Genomic DNA, 17,316 nt, shown 5'->3' on the forward strand with positions numbered 1-17,316 from the left:
TTAAAGGCAGGGACTATGTCCTTGTGGCGGTGGTGGTCTTGAGTCAATCTTCATGACCCCATTTGGGGTTTTCTTAGCAAAGACACTGCAGTGATTTGCCACTTCCTTCCCCAGGTCCAGTCAGGAGACTGAGGCAAATAGGCTTAAGTGACTTGCCCAGAATTATACAGCAAGTGAGTGTCTAAGGCCAAATTTGAACTCGGGTCTCCTTGACTCCATGTCTATCATTCTTTGTTCTGTACCATAAACAACTTCTTAATCTCCTAGAGTGTCCAATATGATGCACACTGCAAGATCTCAGTAAGTACATACTAAGTACATACTATACATCTTTTAAGAACACTTAAAATTGCTGAGTTGCGCATTCATTGTTGAAAAATATAAACAAAAGAATCCTATTAAGCTGTCTTATGACAACATCTGTGTTTGGATTTAATCATATTATTCCAAGAACTGTCCAATGAAAACTTCTATTCTAATCTAGGCTGACTTGCCTCTCCCTGTTTAGCACATGACATAGCATCTCCCATTTCTGTATCTTTGCAAGGCTATTTCCCAAGAAATGAACTCCCTTAATCATATTTGTTCCCTTGTGGTATACAAGCATTTTCATCATACTAAGAGCTGCTCAATGAAGAAAGGCTGACTTGCTTTCTTTCCCCTCTTTAGTACATGACATTTTGCCTTCACCTCTGTATCATGGAATTCTTAGCTAACTCCATTCAAGGCTCAGGTCAAGGACTTTTTCAAATACTAGGTCTTTCCTAAATCCTATTAATAGTTGTTAAAGGTCATTATATACAAACTATTATATATTTACTTATTTATGCATATGCCTTTTCTTCCCAGTAAAATGGGAAGATAGGACTGTTTTGTTTTTATCTTAATTTTTAAGCTAGTGCCTAGGATCTATTTAGTCAATAGATTTAAATCAAGTAACATTCTTTTACCTTTCCTCTGGCATCAGAAAATTTTAATAGGCTATTTGGATTAGTTCAGATGAATTCCCCTGCAGTTATAAAAAGTTTTTGAACCCTTGTTATGGATCCTAAGATTTGTGATCCAGAAGAACTCGGGACCTATTGTAGACTCTAAGGTAGAAGACAAACTTTCCACCTGTGATATAAAGAGGCACAGACTGAGCGTCTGTGACTGACACTGAAGGTGAGTGGTTGGAGTCTTCCCTGGCTCCCCACTCCATTCACTGACACAACTGCTTTTCCATAAGAATTCAGATAACTGGCAAAGTACCTCTTTTCCCCTCCATTTCCTTATCAAAGGACAGACACATCCCAAGGAGCCTCTTCCACTGGAATACTCTTTCCAGTGCCATCCTCTCTTTACCCTCACCTGTTTCCCTAACCATACTTTAACCTTGCTTCCAATCCCTATAATAAACCTCTTTTATCAATCTAAGTTTTTGGGTCTGTAAATTCCTTTACAGGGAGCCTCTGTGCCACCAGAAGGGAGTTCCCCAAACTCCCTACCCTTGTGCCGAATCCTAAGGAGTTACAGGGGAGACGAACCCCTCCATTTGGTATCCTGAACCCTGAGCCTGCCACTAGACCTCCTTTAACTCCCTGACCATCAGAAACCCTAATTTCATTTTAGTTCTCCAAATCTAAACCTCATCACATCCATGACTGTTCATCCCAAGTGGCTCTTGTGTATATTCTATAAATCTCTATCTAATGTATTAGAGACTTTCTTCTAGTTTCTCTGGCATTGTGTGGAAATTAATAAAGTGCTTGGGTTATCTTTTGCCAATAATGAGCCATCTTTTGTGGTCATGAATTGCTCTGATGACAATTCTTTATATCATTTCTGTAGGGGAATTCTCCTGGAATATACCTACTATGTATCTTTCTGTTACTGAGTGACACATAATTTTAATTTCTCAATGATGGTGGACTTGAAGACATGTAGCTTCATTATAAGAATACTGTACTGCAAAAAAAAAAAAAAAAGATGGAACTTTTTGTTACAAAGGCATAACAACATGAATAACTTTGTTCAATAATCCTTTGAATAATAATACCAAATGTAACTTATGTATAACCTCTCTGGAATACTTCTTCAAATATGTGCTTATAATGGGCTGAGGTTTGAGTAGATGCACTGAGGTCCCAAGTAGGTGAGACTAAATAGTAATTGGGCTATACTCTATTAATATACATGACTGGATAAAGAACAGCCCCCACCCACTCTCTGTGCAAGTCCTGATGTGTTGTATAGGAAATGACGATTTTGGTGGGTGGAGGCAGAGAGAGACAGGAAGAGAAGCTGGGAGAGATTGGCCTGGGTTCCATACTCCTAGCTGCTGGTCGTGTGGCTGCTGGTCGTGTGGCTGCTGGTCTAGCTAGCTTCTTGACTCAGCTACACACATTGCTATTGCCCATTCTCTTCCACCTCCGATCTTTCTTCACTGAGAATAAAGACTGATGATTTTCCCCTAACCTGAATTCCTGACTCTGGCTGATTTTAAAATACACAGTCTTCACATGTGCTCCCAGTGGGAAGCCACTACTTTGGATTCTAGGCATAACATATGGGTCTCCATTGCCCATAAAGTTCCTTCAGTTTCTCTAATAGTAATACCAGTAGAAACAATTACTTACAGCAAAGTCATTTACAAGTGACATAGGAAGTACAAAAGCTACACATTGGAATCCTCCCATAAATCTGTGGCACCCACACACACACAAATATGCAGAGGCTCTTCAGGAAATGTGGACACAAATTTGGAGGACAACAGTAGTGAGGTACACACATACAGAGAAAATGTGGCCAAAAAACTCTTAGCTCTTCTCATGGAATCGTCCCAAAGTTCCCTCTTTGACTTCTAGTGTCTCTGCTAAGCAAGTTGCTTAACCTGGTACCCTTGGTCAACGTTAGCTCATCCATCAATTTTCAGGGCTAGCCCTCTCTTGAATCTATAGCCAGCTCTCTTTTCTAATGACAAAGTCACATTGCTTGAAGATACTTTTGGTTTGAGGGACTATATTTATTTCTCTGCTTCCTCAGTTGTTCCTTTAACTTTTATAAAAATCCTCAACTGCTGGATGTCACTGAGAGTATGATCAAGGGTACCTGTTGAAGCCATGGCAGATAGGGGCAGGAAGAGGACAGAGAAATACCTTGTATTTCCTAAGAGCAAATCCTTTTCAGGATCCCTCCTTTATTATTGGTTCTTGTTATAACTCTCTGCAAAGTTAATAATTTCACTTTTTAACCTTAGAGATATGCTTTATTTTTTTTTATTTAATAGCCTTTTATTTACAGGATTTATACATGGGTAACTTTACAGCATTAACAATTGCCAAACCTCTTGTTCCAATTTTTCACCTCTTACCCCCCCCCTCCCCTAGATGTCAGGATGACCAGTAGATGTTAAATATATTAAAATATAACTTAGATACACAATAAGTATACATGACCAAAACATTATTTTGCTGTACAAAAAGAATCAGACTCTGAATTATTGTACAATTAGCTTGTGAAGGAAATCAAAAATGCATGTGTGCATAAATATAGGGATTGGGAATTTAATGTAATGGTTTTTAGTCATCTCCCAGAGTTATTTTTCTGGGCATAGCTAGCTCAGTTCATTACTGCTCCATTAGAAATGATTTGGTTGATCTCGTTGCTGAGGATGGCCTGATCCGAGATATGCTTTATTTTGAAGTCAAACAATGGTGTTGATCTTTCCTATTCAACAGGAAAGATGTTTGGATATTGTAAGAAGATAATTGGTAGTTAAACTTTATTAACACATTTATAACTCTTCATCTATGATTTATCTTTTGACTATATCCACTGAATGGGGGGGGGGGAGAATTTCTCCCTCTCTTATGTAAACAGTTTTTAGCAACATCACTTTTTTCCATCACCAAAAGGTCTACATTTTACACAACAATATTCTTCCACTGATGCTGTAGATTTATCTACAATTCATAGAATATCACAGACTTTGGGGGAAAAAAAAGATACTGAGTGTTCAGTCACCCAATGAATGAACAAAAGGCATATAATTTCCAAGCAAAAAACTGTGTAGCCAAAACAGCTACAAACAGGAAGATGTGATTATGGAATGAGACTAACAATAATTGATGCTAAGAAAGCTCCAGGGCTCCAGGAGTTTCTGTGTCATGTCAAAAGAGCTAGATGGCTGCTCTTAGCTAGACTTCTAAATAGGAAGAAGAGGAGGAGGAAGAGGAGGAGGAATTCTAAGAAAACACAGACAAGGGTCTCAGAAGGGAAGACAGCATGGGGAGGATCTGCATTCTTGGAGACAGTACCTCAATTGATGAGACTGAAGAAGCAATACTGTATTTCTAGTTACATGTCTTTGTGACTTTCCCTTTTAATAAACTGAGGAGGGAAGGAAGTACCTTTAATATGAACTTTACCTCTCTCAGTGGAAAGGGAAGGAGGAAGAGATTTTTAGTAAATGACTTACTTAATATTATAAAAACAAAACAAAATAAAATTTTTAAGTCCGGGCTCTCACACTGGCCAGTAAGGGTTTTATCCAAAGAAGTATGTACCCAGAAAATTCTGCATATATATATGCATGATATAGCAATGGCTTGGGTCTTTGGGGGAATTTCCTGGTTCTGTCTGGCCATAAGGTAGTCCAATACTGAAAAACATCTAAAAATATCAAAATGAAGTGGTAAGTCCTAAGTGGACAAATAGTATAGGGTCTATTAAAAGAAGATCAAGTATTTCCTTTGATTTTCCAGGTTGCATCATGAGAATCAACTGAAAAATGAGGGAAGACAGGCTCTTTAACTTGGCTTCATGGTCACCCGACCTACATGGCCATTAGGCACATTTCCAATTGGCTTTTTTGTTTCTTTTATGTTCTTACCTAGTTTGTCTAGGCTTAGAGGCTACTATGTGAATCCAAGACTTCAGGAAGTCTTATATTCAATGAGATCTGGCTGGTGGCAGGGGAAGTTTCTGTATTATTAATAAGATTTTTTTAGTCTAGCTGTTTGACCAGAAGACATATACTAAAAATTGTTAAAATATTAAGCCAAGATGAAAGACAAAATGCTTAACTAAGCAGTCTTACAATTCCTTAATGTTCTGATCAATTCTGGGTACTAGCCTCTTAGCAAATTTTACCAGTAATTATAAGTTCACATTACTGAATTCTGTTCTGTTAATATGAATTTATGATTCTTTTAGGTTTAGCATTCTCTCTATATATGTATCTCTCCCATACTTGATTCATATTATACACTAAAATTTGAGGGGCTTTATTACCTCATTTTGGGGAAGTCCTAGCTAGATGTGAGTTATAATCTAATTTACATCTAGCTATGAGTTATAATCTAATTTACTATATTAAAAATAGTACCTGGAGAGTTGAAGAAGGGTTAATGAGTTCCCTCAGTGATTATGAAAAAAAGAAACCTAACCATTCATTAGAGAAATGCTTTCCTAAGATTGAAACCAGTCCAAACTACATGACTTGGTACAGGTCAGAGATCAGAATGAGTGGTCTAGTCCTTTTGAGACCAGCCAAATGATTCTTCAAGGTTAAAAAGTTAAGAGATATATACATCTCCTGCCATTACTTTGGGGGGAGTGAGAGAAAATTGGCTGTGGCTATCATACATTTGCTTAGGGTCAACTCACTAGTGGCATGCGAAGTTCAATCATATTATTTGTTCCAATATATTAGTTATTCAATCCTTTCTGAAAAGTCAGCAATATTGACTTGAGTTATATAATAAATTCAGCACTTTGATGACTTTTTCTTATACTGAAGTCTATTGTGTTCAGCAAACTGAGAATTGGTGCCAGTAATAACCATGTATAAGAATAGTTTTTACTTTTTATTCATCATTATCATAATTACTATTGTCATCTTACATTACAAAGTTTCAGAACAAAAAGAGATCTAAGTGGACATCTAGTCTAATCCATACCTTTAAAATAAATCTTATCTATTTAATATATGAGACATGAGCTATCATCCAGCCTTTGTTTGAAGATCTCTGAGAGAAACCGCATCACTGCCCAAGGTAAAAAATTCTATTCTTTTTGTTAATTTTTATCTTTTTTAAGTAGCATTTTACTTTTTCCAAACATATATAAAGACATTTTAAATATTCATTTTTAAATAAAATTTTGAATTCCAAATTTTCTCCCTCTTTCCCTTCTATCCTCCTTACCGTTTTAGATAAGCAATCTAATATGCTATATACGTGCAAACATGTAAAACATAGTTCTTTTTTCTTGTTTGTTTTTATCTTTTCTTTTAATTGATATTTTATGTTTCTAATTACATGTAAAGACAATTTTAAACATTTATTTTTTTAAAATAAAATTTTAGGTTCCAAATTTTCTTCCTCTTTTCCTTCTATTCTCCATTCCAAAGATGGTAAGCAATTTGATGTTATACATGTGCAATCACATACAAAAATTTCTATATTTAACTAATTCTATTTTTAAATAGTTCCAAATATCAAGATTTTTTCCTTCTAACAAGCCTAAATTTGCTTCTTAGCCGCTTCCATCTAGTTTTCTTCTCTGACGACAAATGGGATACTTTTAATCTTTTTTCCTAATGACAGACCTAGTATAGAAGAGAGAGCACTGATTCGATAGTCAAGGAACTTCATTCTAATTCCACCTGTTACATTTACTATGATGAGAAAGTGTGGGAAATAAAATGCAGGATTTGGGGAGTCAAGAACACATGAGTTTGAATTCCATCTTGGGCATTTACTACCTATGCAACCTAAGCCATGTCATATATAACGGGACTGTTATGATGGTCAACTGAAATAATATATATAAACGTTTTCCAAACCTTGAAGTGCTACATGAAATGTTGGTTATTTTTGTGCAGCTTGAGAAAATCACTTGGCTTTTCTAGGCCTCAGGGTTGATGTATATGAGCTTTGAGGTCTTTCCAGTTTTGGATCTATAATCCTATGGTTCTTATAGAACTTGTAGGATACTTCCCAGTTTATCAACCTCATCTTTAAAATGAAGCATACAGAATCAAAGACAATATTCAGATAAAGCCTTACTAAAGAAAGAATGACTATCACCTCATTATTCTATGTTTTATAATGTAACCAAAGAGAACATTAACTTTCTTGGATGTTATATCACACAGTTGATTCATACTGAATTTGTAGTCTGTTAACAAGCAAGAGATAATTTTCACATGAACTACTTAACTGCCTAGTCAAGATTCTCCATCTTGTACTTATGAAATTAAAAAAAAATTAAACCCAAGTGTAGTATAGTCTCTGACCAACATACTGGGGGGTACAAAATGAACAAAATATGATTCCTATTCTTAAGACATTTATAATCTGAGAGAAAGAGAACTAGTACCTCAAAATATAAACAATAACACAGTATATCATATTCTAAAGGAAAATAAGCAGTTTAAACACTAAGTGCTACAGGAGTACATAAAAATTGGAAATTACTGAGACCCTTAACATCAATCACCATATGTATTCAACATATATAAGGAAAAATGCCCCATCCAACAAAAGGACAATCTAGCCTAATTTTTACAAATGACATGAGAACAACCAAAGTCCCCAGACAAAAAAGGGCTCTCCTGAGATTGCTGACTCATCCCTTGACATGTATGAATTCAACCATACACATAAGGTTTATATGTGAGTATATTTACTATAAAGTATTAAAATATTCCTAACTTATTGAATATGTGAATGCAAAAATATTAATTATTACATTAATATTTAAGGTAAAAGACTTCAATTCATAAAGATACCAGTTTGCAGGAAGAAAGGAGCATGTAGAATATTTGTTCACTAGTCAGAGAGCTTTTTGCTTTTATCCTTTGATTTCTTCTATGAAATGAACTAAGTAATTAAGTGTATACATCAAAATTCCAATCAAAATGAAACACAAATGTAGACATCTTTAATTAACTGGAGTAATCCCCCCCCCCAACTTAGTTTCTAAAGATAAGAGATAAATGAAAAAAGCTTGTATGAAGAATTTATTCAAAACTACAACTTGCCTCATAGTATACATTTATCTGAATTTCTTATTATCGTTCACATATACAGTACTACACACATGAATCTTGATGTTCAAAATGATGATTCTGAGGTACTACAATTAGTTGTTATGGAAAATCCAAACTACATTCTACATTTACTACTAGATTTATTACAAAAGATATAAATGGGAAGTTTTTCAGAACACAAACAGAACTTCTAATTAAGTGAATTAATTTAAAATTTAAATTCACCCCCAAATTCTATTCTGGCTTATTTTACCTTGACTTTATTTGATTATCTGGTCTTTCCAAAAGATTTGCAGGGTCTGTGTGGGATTACATATAGTCTGAATTTCTTTTTCCAATCTGGATGCCTGTGGATTTTTTTTATACATAGATACTAGCAACAATAATATACAAATGATATTTAAATTGCTTCTATCACCACCACCAAGAGAAAAAGGATGAGCACAAGAAAAAGGGAGGGAAGAGAAGTTAATGAACTCTTACCACTTTGCCATGGGGCTATATTGCTCCTGTATCCCTGTAGCACTGCTGAGTTCGGGCTTCTCAACTCACCTGCATTTTGAGAATGATATCCACAAATTCAAACATTCCCCTACAACATGTTTTCATCAATTACCCACAATTCTATTTCCTCTAAACTCACTCTCAGGGCCACTCCCTTATTCAAATCAAACTGGATGTGAACAACGTGAACTAGACAGTACATGTTCCTGGTCCATGGTAGACAGTTAACAATGTTTATTGGATAGATAGATACATGAAAAGCTGGTAGATAGATGGATGATGAAACATGCTCGATCTCTTTCTCTGATATTCAGTGTCCTTGTGGCTCCTGAACCTTATTAGCCATTTTTCCCTTTGAAATCAAACCAACTTGCAGGATTGTTGACCTCATACTTAGAGCTAATATATATATACTGTATGTGGCACTATGTTCAAAGAATTTCTAACAGTGCCTTTTGGGCACTGGATAAATATTTCTCAAATAAATGAATGAAAAGAATTCTCTGATGATTTTTTTTAAAAAAGCATTCTTAGTATGCATTGCATGCACAACATGGGGCTCATCTTTCCACCTGAGCCTTTAGCATAGACACCCTTAGTCCTCCTTGCAGCAAACAAAAGGCTTTAAGAAACACATATGGTAATATAGGGGGGGAAGTCCCCAAAATAAAAATAGAAAATCAAACAAGGAGAGGAGAAACCCAGCAGAAGAAATAGGAGCACAATGACAAGACTATCAGAAAGAGTATGAATGAGAAAGGGAACAAGCTCAATGACTGAGCCTGACCATGATTTGTTTTGCTTGGATGAGATCTCTTACTTCAGACACCTTCACTTTCTTTTTTAGGAATGAGATTATGACTTTACATGCAGGGTGCACCACTTCCTGACAGCCATTTATGAATGAGGACATGCCTCACATAGTACAAGAGACGTGGCTCTCAGCAGTGGTGTGAGGGAATCCACAGACATGGAGGGAAGGATACAAGCAGTAAGAAATAACTTTGCTTTGAAACCTGACTTGAAAGAGAATGGAAATAAACTTGCATTTGGAAGAAGTCAGGAAGAAGGGGCGTCCAGTCAACAAAAAATGTGTGTTTGCAGGAAGCACCAAGGGAGGAAGGTTTCTGCATTCCTAATTATTCAAGGCAAAGTTGTTTCAGAGGGTGATTTCACCAAAAGATGAGTTGATAAGAATAAACTGAAAATATTCAGGAAGTATAAGCCATTTTGAGAGATGTTTTGAAAATGCAAATTACCTATTTCATAAATGAGACATTAAATCTAGTCATTGTGGAGTGATAATATGGAGCTGGTTGTACATAAGGTCAATGTGAGGTTCTGAAAACAGTACTATCACAAATTGTATGTCTTTTCTGCAAATAATATTCACAACACTGCCTCTAAATTCCAATCAAAGTTCACAGTTTTCAATGTCCATGCTATATTCAAAATATGTTGTATGGCTGACTTGCAAGCTTTATATAAACTGGTTTATTTTGCAAATAAATAAATGAAGGATAAGCTTAATTATTTTTTAAATTTGAGCCTTGCCAGTGTCCTGAGGAATAAACAGCAGGAAATATAAACCAGATGCAGAAATTTTGATTCTTTGGATGAGTTACTGCAAAATTCTGTAGACCTGGGTGAAATGGTATTTAGTCATAATGTGACAAAAATTTGGCTGGACTTTTTAAAGGAAGATTGGAAATATGTTTACTAGAAAATTAGACAAAAGTAAATATTCTAGTGAAGAGCCAATTTATGGAAGATGCTATATCTAATAAATAAATTAAAATACCAAAATTCCAGCTAATTTAATAAAACATGAATGAATATGCACACTGACAATGAATAAAAAATTCCAGTGCATTTGTAATCATTTCTACTTGTGTCTGCAATGCATACCACAAACAGATGTGGAATACCGTTTGGTATTCATTTAAAAATATTCAGTTAAGGGCTTTTTGTCAGCAGAAATACAGTTCAACTATTTCATTACTTGTTCAAAGTAACCTGATTACCAAACTGAATTACTTCCATAAAGAACAAAGCAGAGGACAGTTCATAGTATCTACCTATGCAAAATCTCTCTCTCTAAATCCAGCTTTAAAAACTCACTATATGTTATCACTGAGCCTGCCCTGAAAATATGCTGGTTTTAGATAAGAATATGTAGCCCACTTCCTACTATGTATCTTATGATCATTCCCCATCCCACCCCCAGTATTTTAAAGAAATTTAAGCCTAATTGTGAATTTTAACATCTCTAGTTCTAAAAGTAAAGATAAGCTTTCAAAAACTAATGGGGGAAGAGGAAGCCAAAAATAAGTTATTTTAATATCTCTTTAACATCCCCTCTTGAGCATGATCTTACAGATGATTGTTAACTACACACCCATCAGTCGTTTTCATTCACACACACACACACACACACACACACACACACACACACCCAGTTGATGATTCTGCTCTTTCCCCGTGGCACTAAGAACTCGCTTAGCAGACGACAGCATGAAAGAGTCGGGCACTCATCAAGCATACAAGTCACACTTACTGATTTTTTCCTCATCTCTTGAGAAAGGAAAGCAGCAGAGCTGACCCATGGCACCTGGTGCTTTCTTTCCTTCTCCGTGTTCTGTTCACTGTATACAGCCCAAACAGAAACTGCAGGTGATTCTAACAGACTGCGAGCAGACTCTTATTCCACCCCAAGGAACGGAAAGAGACGGAGAGAAGGGAGGGAGGACGGGAGGGACGGAAGGAGAGAGAGAGAGAAAAGAGGGATAGGGAGGGCGAGACAGAGACAGAGAGACAAGCCCGAGAGAGGGAGAGAGTGCGCAGGAGAGAGAAAAGAGAAGGGAACCAAAAAGCTCCACCTACCTCCTTGCCCTCCAGTTCCTTATGATTGCTTCAGGACTGACAATCACTGAAAAAAGTAGCCGTATGCTCTACTAACTCTCCCATGACTGTAGGTTAAATCAGAGCCACCCATACCTGCTGGGCAGATTTCTTTATGTGCCTTTAAGAAAAACTAAGGAACACACAAAAAAGGACTCAGCCCCTCCCCATCCCTGTTCAACCCCATGCTAACATTGCAATTACATACGGAACAAAAATGAAAACTGAAACAAAAAAAAAATCTTTCTGTACACTATTTTAAAAAGGAAATACTTGCTTTTCTTCCTAAGAAACAATAATGTGGGCAAGGAACTCAATGTGTGCTGGAAAATGAGGGCACAACTCCTATGATGAAGTTCTGTTAATATTTTAGAGTGATGCAAGCAAGCAACTCAAAGAATGCAGGAGATGAGGGGGAGAGAAAGAAAGATTTTATTAAATGTTCTCGTTTGAAATCTTCAGGACAATTCGGCTACTTCAATGGTGAGACACTCCTCTGGAAATCACAGAACTAGAGTATCCTAGAGATCATCTGAACCAATTCTCTCATTTTACAGATAGCACAAATGAGCCCCAGAGAAATGAAGTGTCTCGCTGAGTCACAGGGTTAGCTGTCACTAGGAGCCAGATCTCCTGATTCCTAATTCCCACCTCACTCTCCATGCCATAGACCTTATAATCAGAACAGAAGTATCTCAATTACCTAAATCTCAAATTTATAGGCATAGCTACAATAAGGAAAGAAAAAGACACAGACATCATTTAAAGATAAAATCCCACTGTAGTTGAGTAAATTCAGAGACTGAACCAAATGCAGTTGAAGTCATGAAACCAGCTTGTTTTTAATTAGATGATGCCACTTTTGACTTAATATTCCAATTATTATCATGTTGACAAGGAATTTTATTAAACCCTGTTTTTCTGCTGAATAAGGTAATTTTGAATAGAAAAGTCATTAGAAAACTCAAAGATTGTTCTCAATGACAGACTTCTCAGTCCTTTTTCTCCTTCCATACCCTTCCCCTAACATTAGTAAGAAATGATGAGGTTGATGATGGTAATTTGTTCCTGTGGCACATAATGGTAAAATGTCCTTTTCGGTACTCATCAAGAAAGAGGGTGAAATGTGGCAGAAGAAAGCAACTTGGGAATTTCACAAATTAAATGTCATACTTTTAAAAAAAATCCCACTGTGGTTGATAGCCACTAAGCATTTTTTTTTTTAAAGAAATAGGTCATCATCTTTTAAAAGTAACAGGTCTATTTTTAAATTTTATATATATATATATATATATATATATTTGTTACTTCATATATATATATGTATGTATGTATGTATTTATAAATTTAAAGGAAGAATGGGGAAATATTTGAGCATACAGCAATCAGGGAATGCCATACATTTTTCCAATCACAAGAAACTACCCTATTATGAGTTTTCAGAATTGGAAAGACGCAAGGATGTGTTCCATCAACCAAAGATTTGTAGATTAAATGAAAATATCTGCTACAATCAAACAGATTAGACTGAGGGTCCAAATAAGTAGTTTAAATATTCTTCATATTCTCATAAATTTACTTTAAATCTTACTTCAATATCAGTGAATCAAATATATATTCTGACATGAATTTATGAAGGATCTGTGATTTCATCAGTTTAATGGAACTTCTAGTCTGGGAGCTCCCTTCACCAATTCAGGCAACCTAGTTTCAATAAATCTTAGCGTTTTCTTAGGCCCTGAGGTCAAGTGATGTGCCCAGGGTCACATAAATACTAAGTGGCAGAAATGAGATTTAAACCATGGACTTCCTGACTCTCAAATCAAACACATAATGCTCTAGATTAATAATATCAAATTCAGATGGAAACAAATGGATAATGGGCTTCAGAAAACTACAACTTTTATCTATTTTGTATTATATTTTTATTTATTAAACATTTCCCAATTATATTTTAATCTGGTTCAGGTCACATTCAGGCATTTTGCTGGCCCTGGGACTGATACTTTTCTATGCTCACTTGATGTACAGTGACATAATAATTGAACTTGTATATGAGACAAGAATATTTAAATTTTAAGATGTGAATTTTTAAAGCCAAACTTTCTAAATATAATATAATCATGGAGTATTAGAAAATTTAGTTGGAAGAAATTCATTTTAGGGCTTCACAATTTATCAACCTCTCAATTATCAATGATAATTACAAATGGCTTGATTTATTTTTTCTTTCAAAATCACAGTATTAATCAGTGAAATATTTTAATTTATTATTTTAAAAACTCACATAGATCTGATTGCATCAGTGTGAAAGCAGATCACAATTCATTCAAGCCTGCCCTTTAAGCACAATGATTCCTGTCAATGTCTTCCCAGAATCAAAGTAAAGGATGTTATCAAAGAAAATACATAACTGAAAAAGAAAACTAGTTGTTGCAAAAGTAAGGGATAGAGCAGCTAGATAGTGCAGTGGATAGAATAAGACCCCCAAGTCTGGAGGACCTGCGTTCAAATTTGACTGCAGACACTTAACAGCAAGTCACTTAGCCTCAATTGCCTCACCAACAAAAAAAAGCAAAGAAAAAAAAAGGGATAGCATGCATTTGCCCATGTGCTTCAATGGTGCTCTCTTGCTGATAAGAGAAAAACTCACATATCCGGTAATATAAAGTTCAATTCTAGTTTTATGAATGAAAGAGTATTTGAATTTGGATAGTTCTGGAACATATTATAATTACTAAAACTATGAAAACTCTGAAGGTAGAGAACATGTCATATCTTTGTATAGTCCTCAGCATTTAGCAGAGTACTTTCTGAATGCAACAGACACTAAAAAGCATATGTTGACTTAAATGGGAAAGAAAGATTTATTTAGATTCTTAAGCAGGGATAAAGTCCAAACACTTGCTATATTTTGGGTGTATCCTGAATAGTCCTAAGGAAAGAAGCATAATAATAACTTGTCAACAGGTTAAGTTCAATCACAGTATATTGGGCATAATATACATTATTTTATGCATGAAGGGAAATAAATTTTTCCAATCAATATCATTGATTGAAGAAAACAAATAGTCAACATTGCTTAATTTATTCTGTGTATGTTTGTAGTGGGGGGAAATATCCATCATCTAATAACCTAGTTGCTTATCTCTGGAAATTTGAAAATAAATCAGTTCTAATCTAAATAAAAAGCTCTAATTTGAGCATGCTACAGATGCTCATACATTCTACAAATATACTGTAGCTTTATCAGTGGTAATTCATTTTATTAGACTTGTTCAATTCAACTCAACAAACATTTGGTTAAATACCCACTTTGCACAGAGAATTGTGTTTAAGGCCTAGTAATTATACTTTAGGGTAATAATATTCCTTATCCATTAGTCATCACCAGAACCTCTGGGGAAAAGGACCTAAGCTAATTGTACTAAGAGCCTCTGGTCCTCATTCCTATCCCCATGCATCTGCATATAGATGAAATCTCAGAAGACATCCCAAAGGGATAGCCTGCACCCAGAGGAGTATATGTGTAATGGGGTCAATAGTGCAACCGTCACTCTACCAACCTTTGAATCTTGGTCACTTTAGCATGATATATGCATATATATATGTATATATATAATACATACATATATATATATCCCCATATATATGTATAAGTATACAAATATATACACACATATGGGGGGAGAGAAGTGTTAATTATATGCTGATTACATATATAGAAAGAGAGCCCGAGCTCTTTTTTTAAGTAATAAAAGTCAAAGTTACAACTCCCTACCACATGGAACTGTAAAGTAGTGGCAAGACAGGTATTGTATACACAGGTTTGTAGATATCTACCTGAAGAGGCAAGTAAATGGCAGAGTATGTCAAAGTGAGAATCAGGAAAGCCTGAATTCAAATCTTATCTTAATACATAGTAGCTGATTGAACCTGAACAAGTTACTTAATATCTCCTTGGCTAAAGTTTCCTCATTTGTGAAATGGGGATAATAATATCCACTTCCTAAAGTTAAAAGGATCAAATGAGGTAACATAAATGTTTTGCAAACTTTAAAATACTAGATAAGTATTAGTTGATGATAATGATAATGATGATGATGATGATGAGAGAGGAAGAGAGAAAAAGAAGAAAAGAGAAAGAGAGACAGAGAGAGAAAAAGAGAGAGAGAGAGAGAGAGAGAGAGAGAGAGAGAGAGAGAGAGAGAGAGAGAGAGAGAGAGAGAGAGAGGAGAAAGAGGAGGAAGAATAAGGAGAGGAAGGGAAAGATGGAGGGAAGAAAGAAAAGAGGAAGGGGAAGAGAAAGTGCAACATGATGCAAAGATTGAAGAGTTAGAATGAGTAGGTGCCTCGAAGGCTGTGTTCTTTTATGCTATAGTTTTAAAAATTAGTTTTAAAAAGTACTGGTGTTAGCAGCACCTTATAGACTAATTGTGTTATGACAGGTCTTATTTAAGGTTGACATATTTCAAGAGATCTAAATTGACCTAGAGGATATTCAAATCTGTTTTATTGTAGTAAAGTAAAGCAAGACATTCCACTGTGTTCCCAAGCATTCAATACTAAAGCAGTCTTGTCCAGGAGAAATTAATAGAGTACAAAGGCACAATCCTGCCCTTTAAGTGCTTCTACGTGCTAGAGAATTTTCTTGCAAAATTTCTAAGGATGTGAATGTGATCTCTAAAGGAACAACAAAGACTTTTTTGACAGCATACTAAGATTGTAGAATCGTAGGTCTGGAGCTGGAAAAGATCCTCTATCTACATTTTACAGATCAGGAAACTGAACCCAGGGAGATTAAGTGAATTTGCTCAAGTCACACAAGTAATAAACATCAGAGGGAGAATATGAACCTAGACCCTTAGACTTTAGAGCCAGTATTCTTTATACTATTCTAAAATCTTTTGACATAACAGATAATAAATAAATTGCATTAGTTATTTTCTTGTTAACTAGAATGTGTTAACAGTTTTCTTTGCAGCAATTGTCTGCCTATTAGGATTATCCCTAATAGTCACACTAGGGTCACAGATTTACAACTGGAAGGGAACTTGATAGTCATATATTCTAATTACTTATACTCTGATTTCTAATCATTCTTTCCACAATGCACAAAATGAAGCCACTACCAGCCATCAAAAGCAAAAGAAATATGTTTTAGGGGGGGGGGGGAAACTGGGATACAGAGATAATTTGGTTGTAGACACTGCGAAATTTAGGACCATTGTTCTAACTTCATTTATTTCTATAGGCCATTGACTTTCCATGTACTGGACACCTCCAATACAGCTCAATAACTGCGTCCACTCAAAGGGCTTCCATTCCTCTTTTGTGTACTTCCACAAATTACATGGTGGTTAGCATGTATACTCTACCTCTCTAATATAATGTAAGCTTCTTTATTTTGTGTAGTAGGCATTTGATAAACATTTATTGGATTGAGTATGATGCAACATTTATATTTTCTTCTCTTTAGAAAGGAGAGCACACACTCACTGGTAAAGGTTTTTATTTAATATGCACAGTATTGCACTTACCTACTTCAGGACTTTATGTATCTATGATTTTCATCAGTGTAAGTTCTCCTACTAAAGTCGATGAGTACTTTACCTCTTCACCATTCTTTATTCTGTGACCAAGACAATTGTTTCCAAACCACCTGGTGGCTAGCTTTCTGAAAACGAGCTTCATTAACTTGGTTAATTTGATTCTAAGATGAAACACATTTAGTTCACTGATGGGTCCATATTCTAAGCTTGAAGTAAACTAGAATAGCCTTTAAGAATATAGGATCACCACACACACACACACACACACACACACACACACACACACACACACAACTCATGAAGCAGCTGAGCTGAACTTTA

The 17,316-nt window shown here is 35.5% G+C and overlaps 1 protein-coding gene across 4 annotated transcripts in view; it reads right to left on the bottom strand.

Annotated features, from left to right (window-relative positions):
* Positions 1-17,316, bottom strand: part of AKAP7 (A-kinase anchoring protein 7) — a 147,357-nt gene that overhangs the window by 18,130 nt on the left and 111,911 nt on the right. For 2 of the 4 annotated variants that reach the window (XM_031964256.1, XM_031964255.1), the window contains exon 8: positions 8,522-8,590. The exons of the other annotated variants lie outside the window; for them this stretch is intronic. In XM_031964256.1, coding sequence (XP_031820116.1) covers positions 8,522-8,590 — 69 coding nt within the window. The remainder of the gene's footprint in view (positions 1-8,521; positions 8,591-17,316) is intronic. 4 annotated transcript variants of the gene reach the window in all.

The sequence above is a fragment of the Sarcophilus harrisii genome, chromosome 4 (genome assembly GCF_902635505.1).
Source record: "Sarcophilus harrisii chromosome 4, mSarHar1.11, whole genome shotgun sequence".
NCBI lineage: Eukaryota > Metazoa > Chordata > Mammalia > Dasyuromorphia > Dasyuridae > Sarcophilus > Sarcophilus harrisii.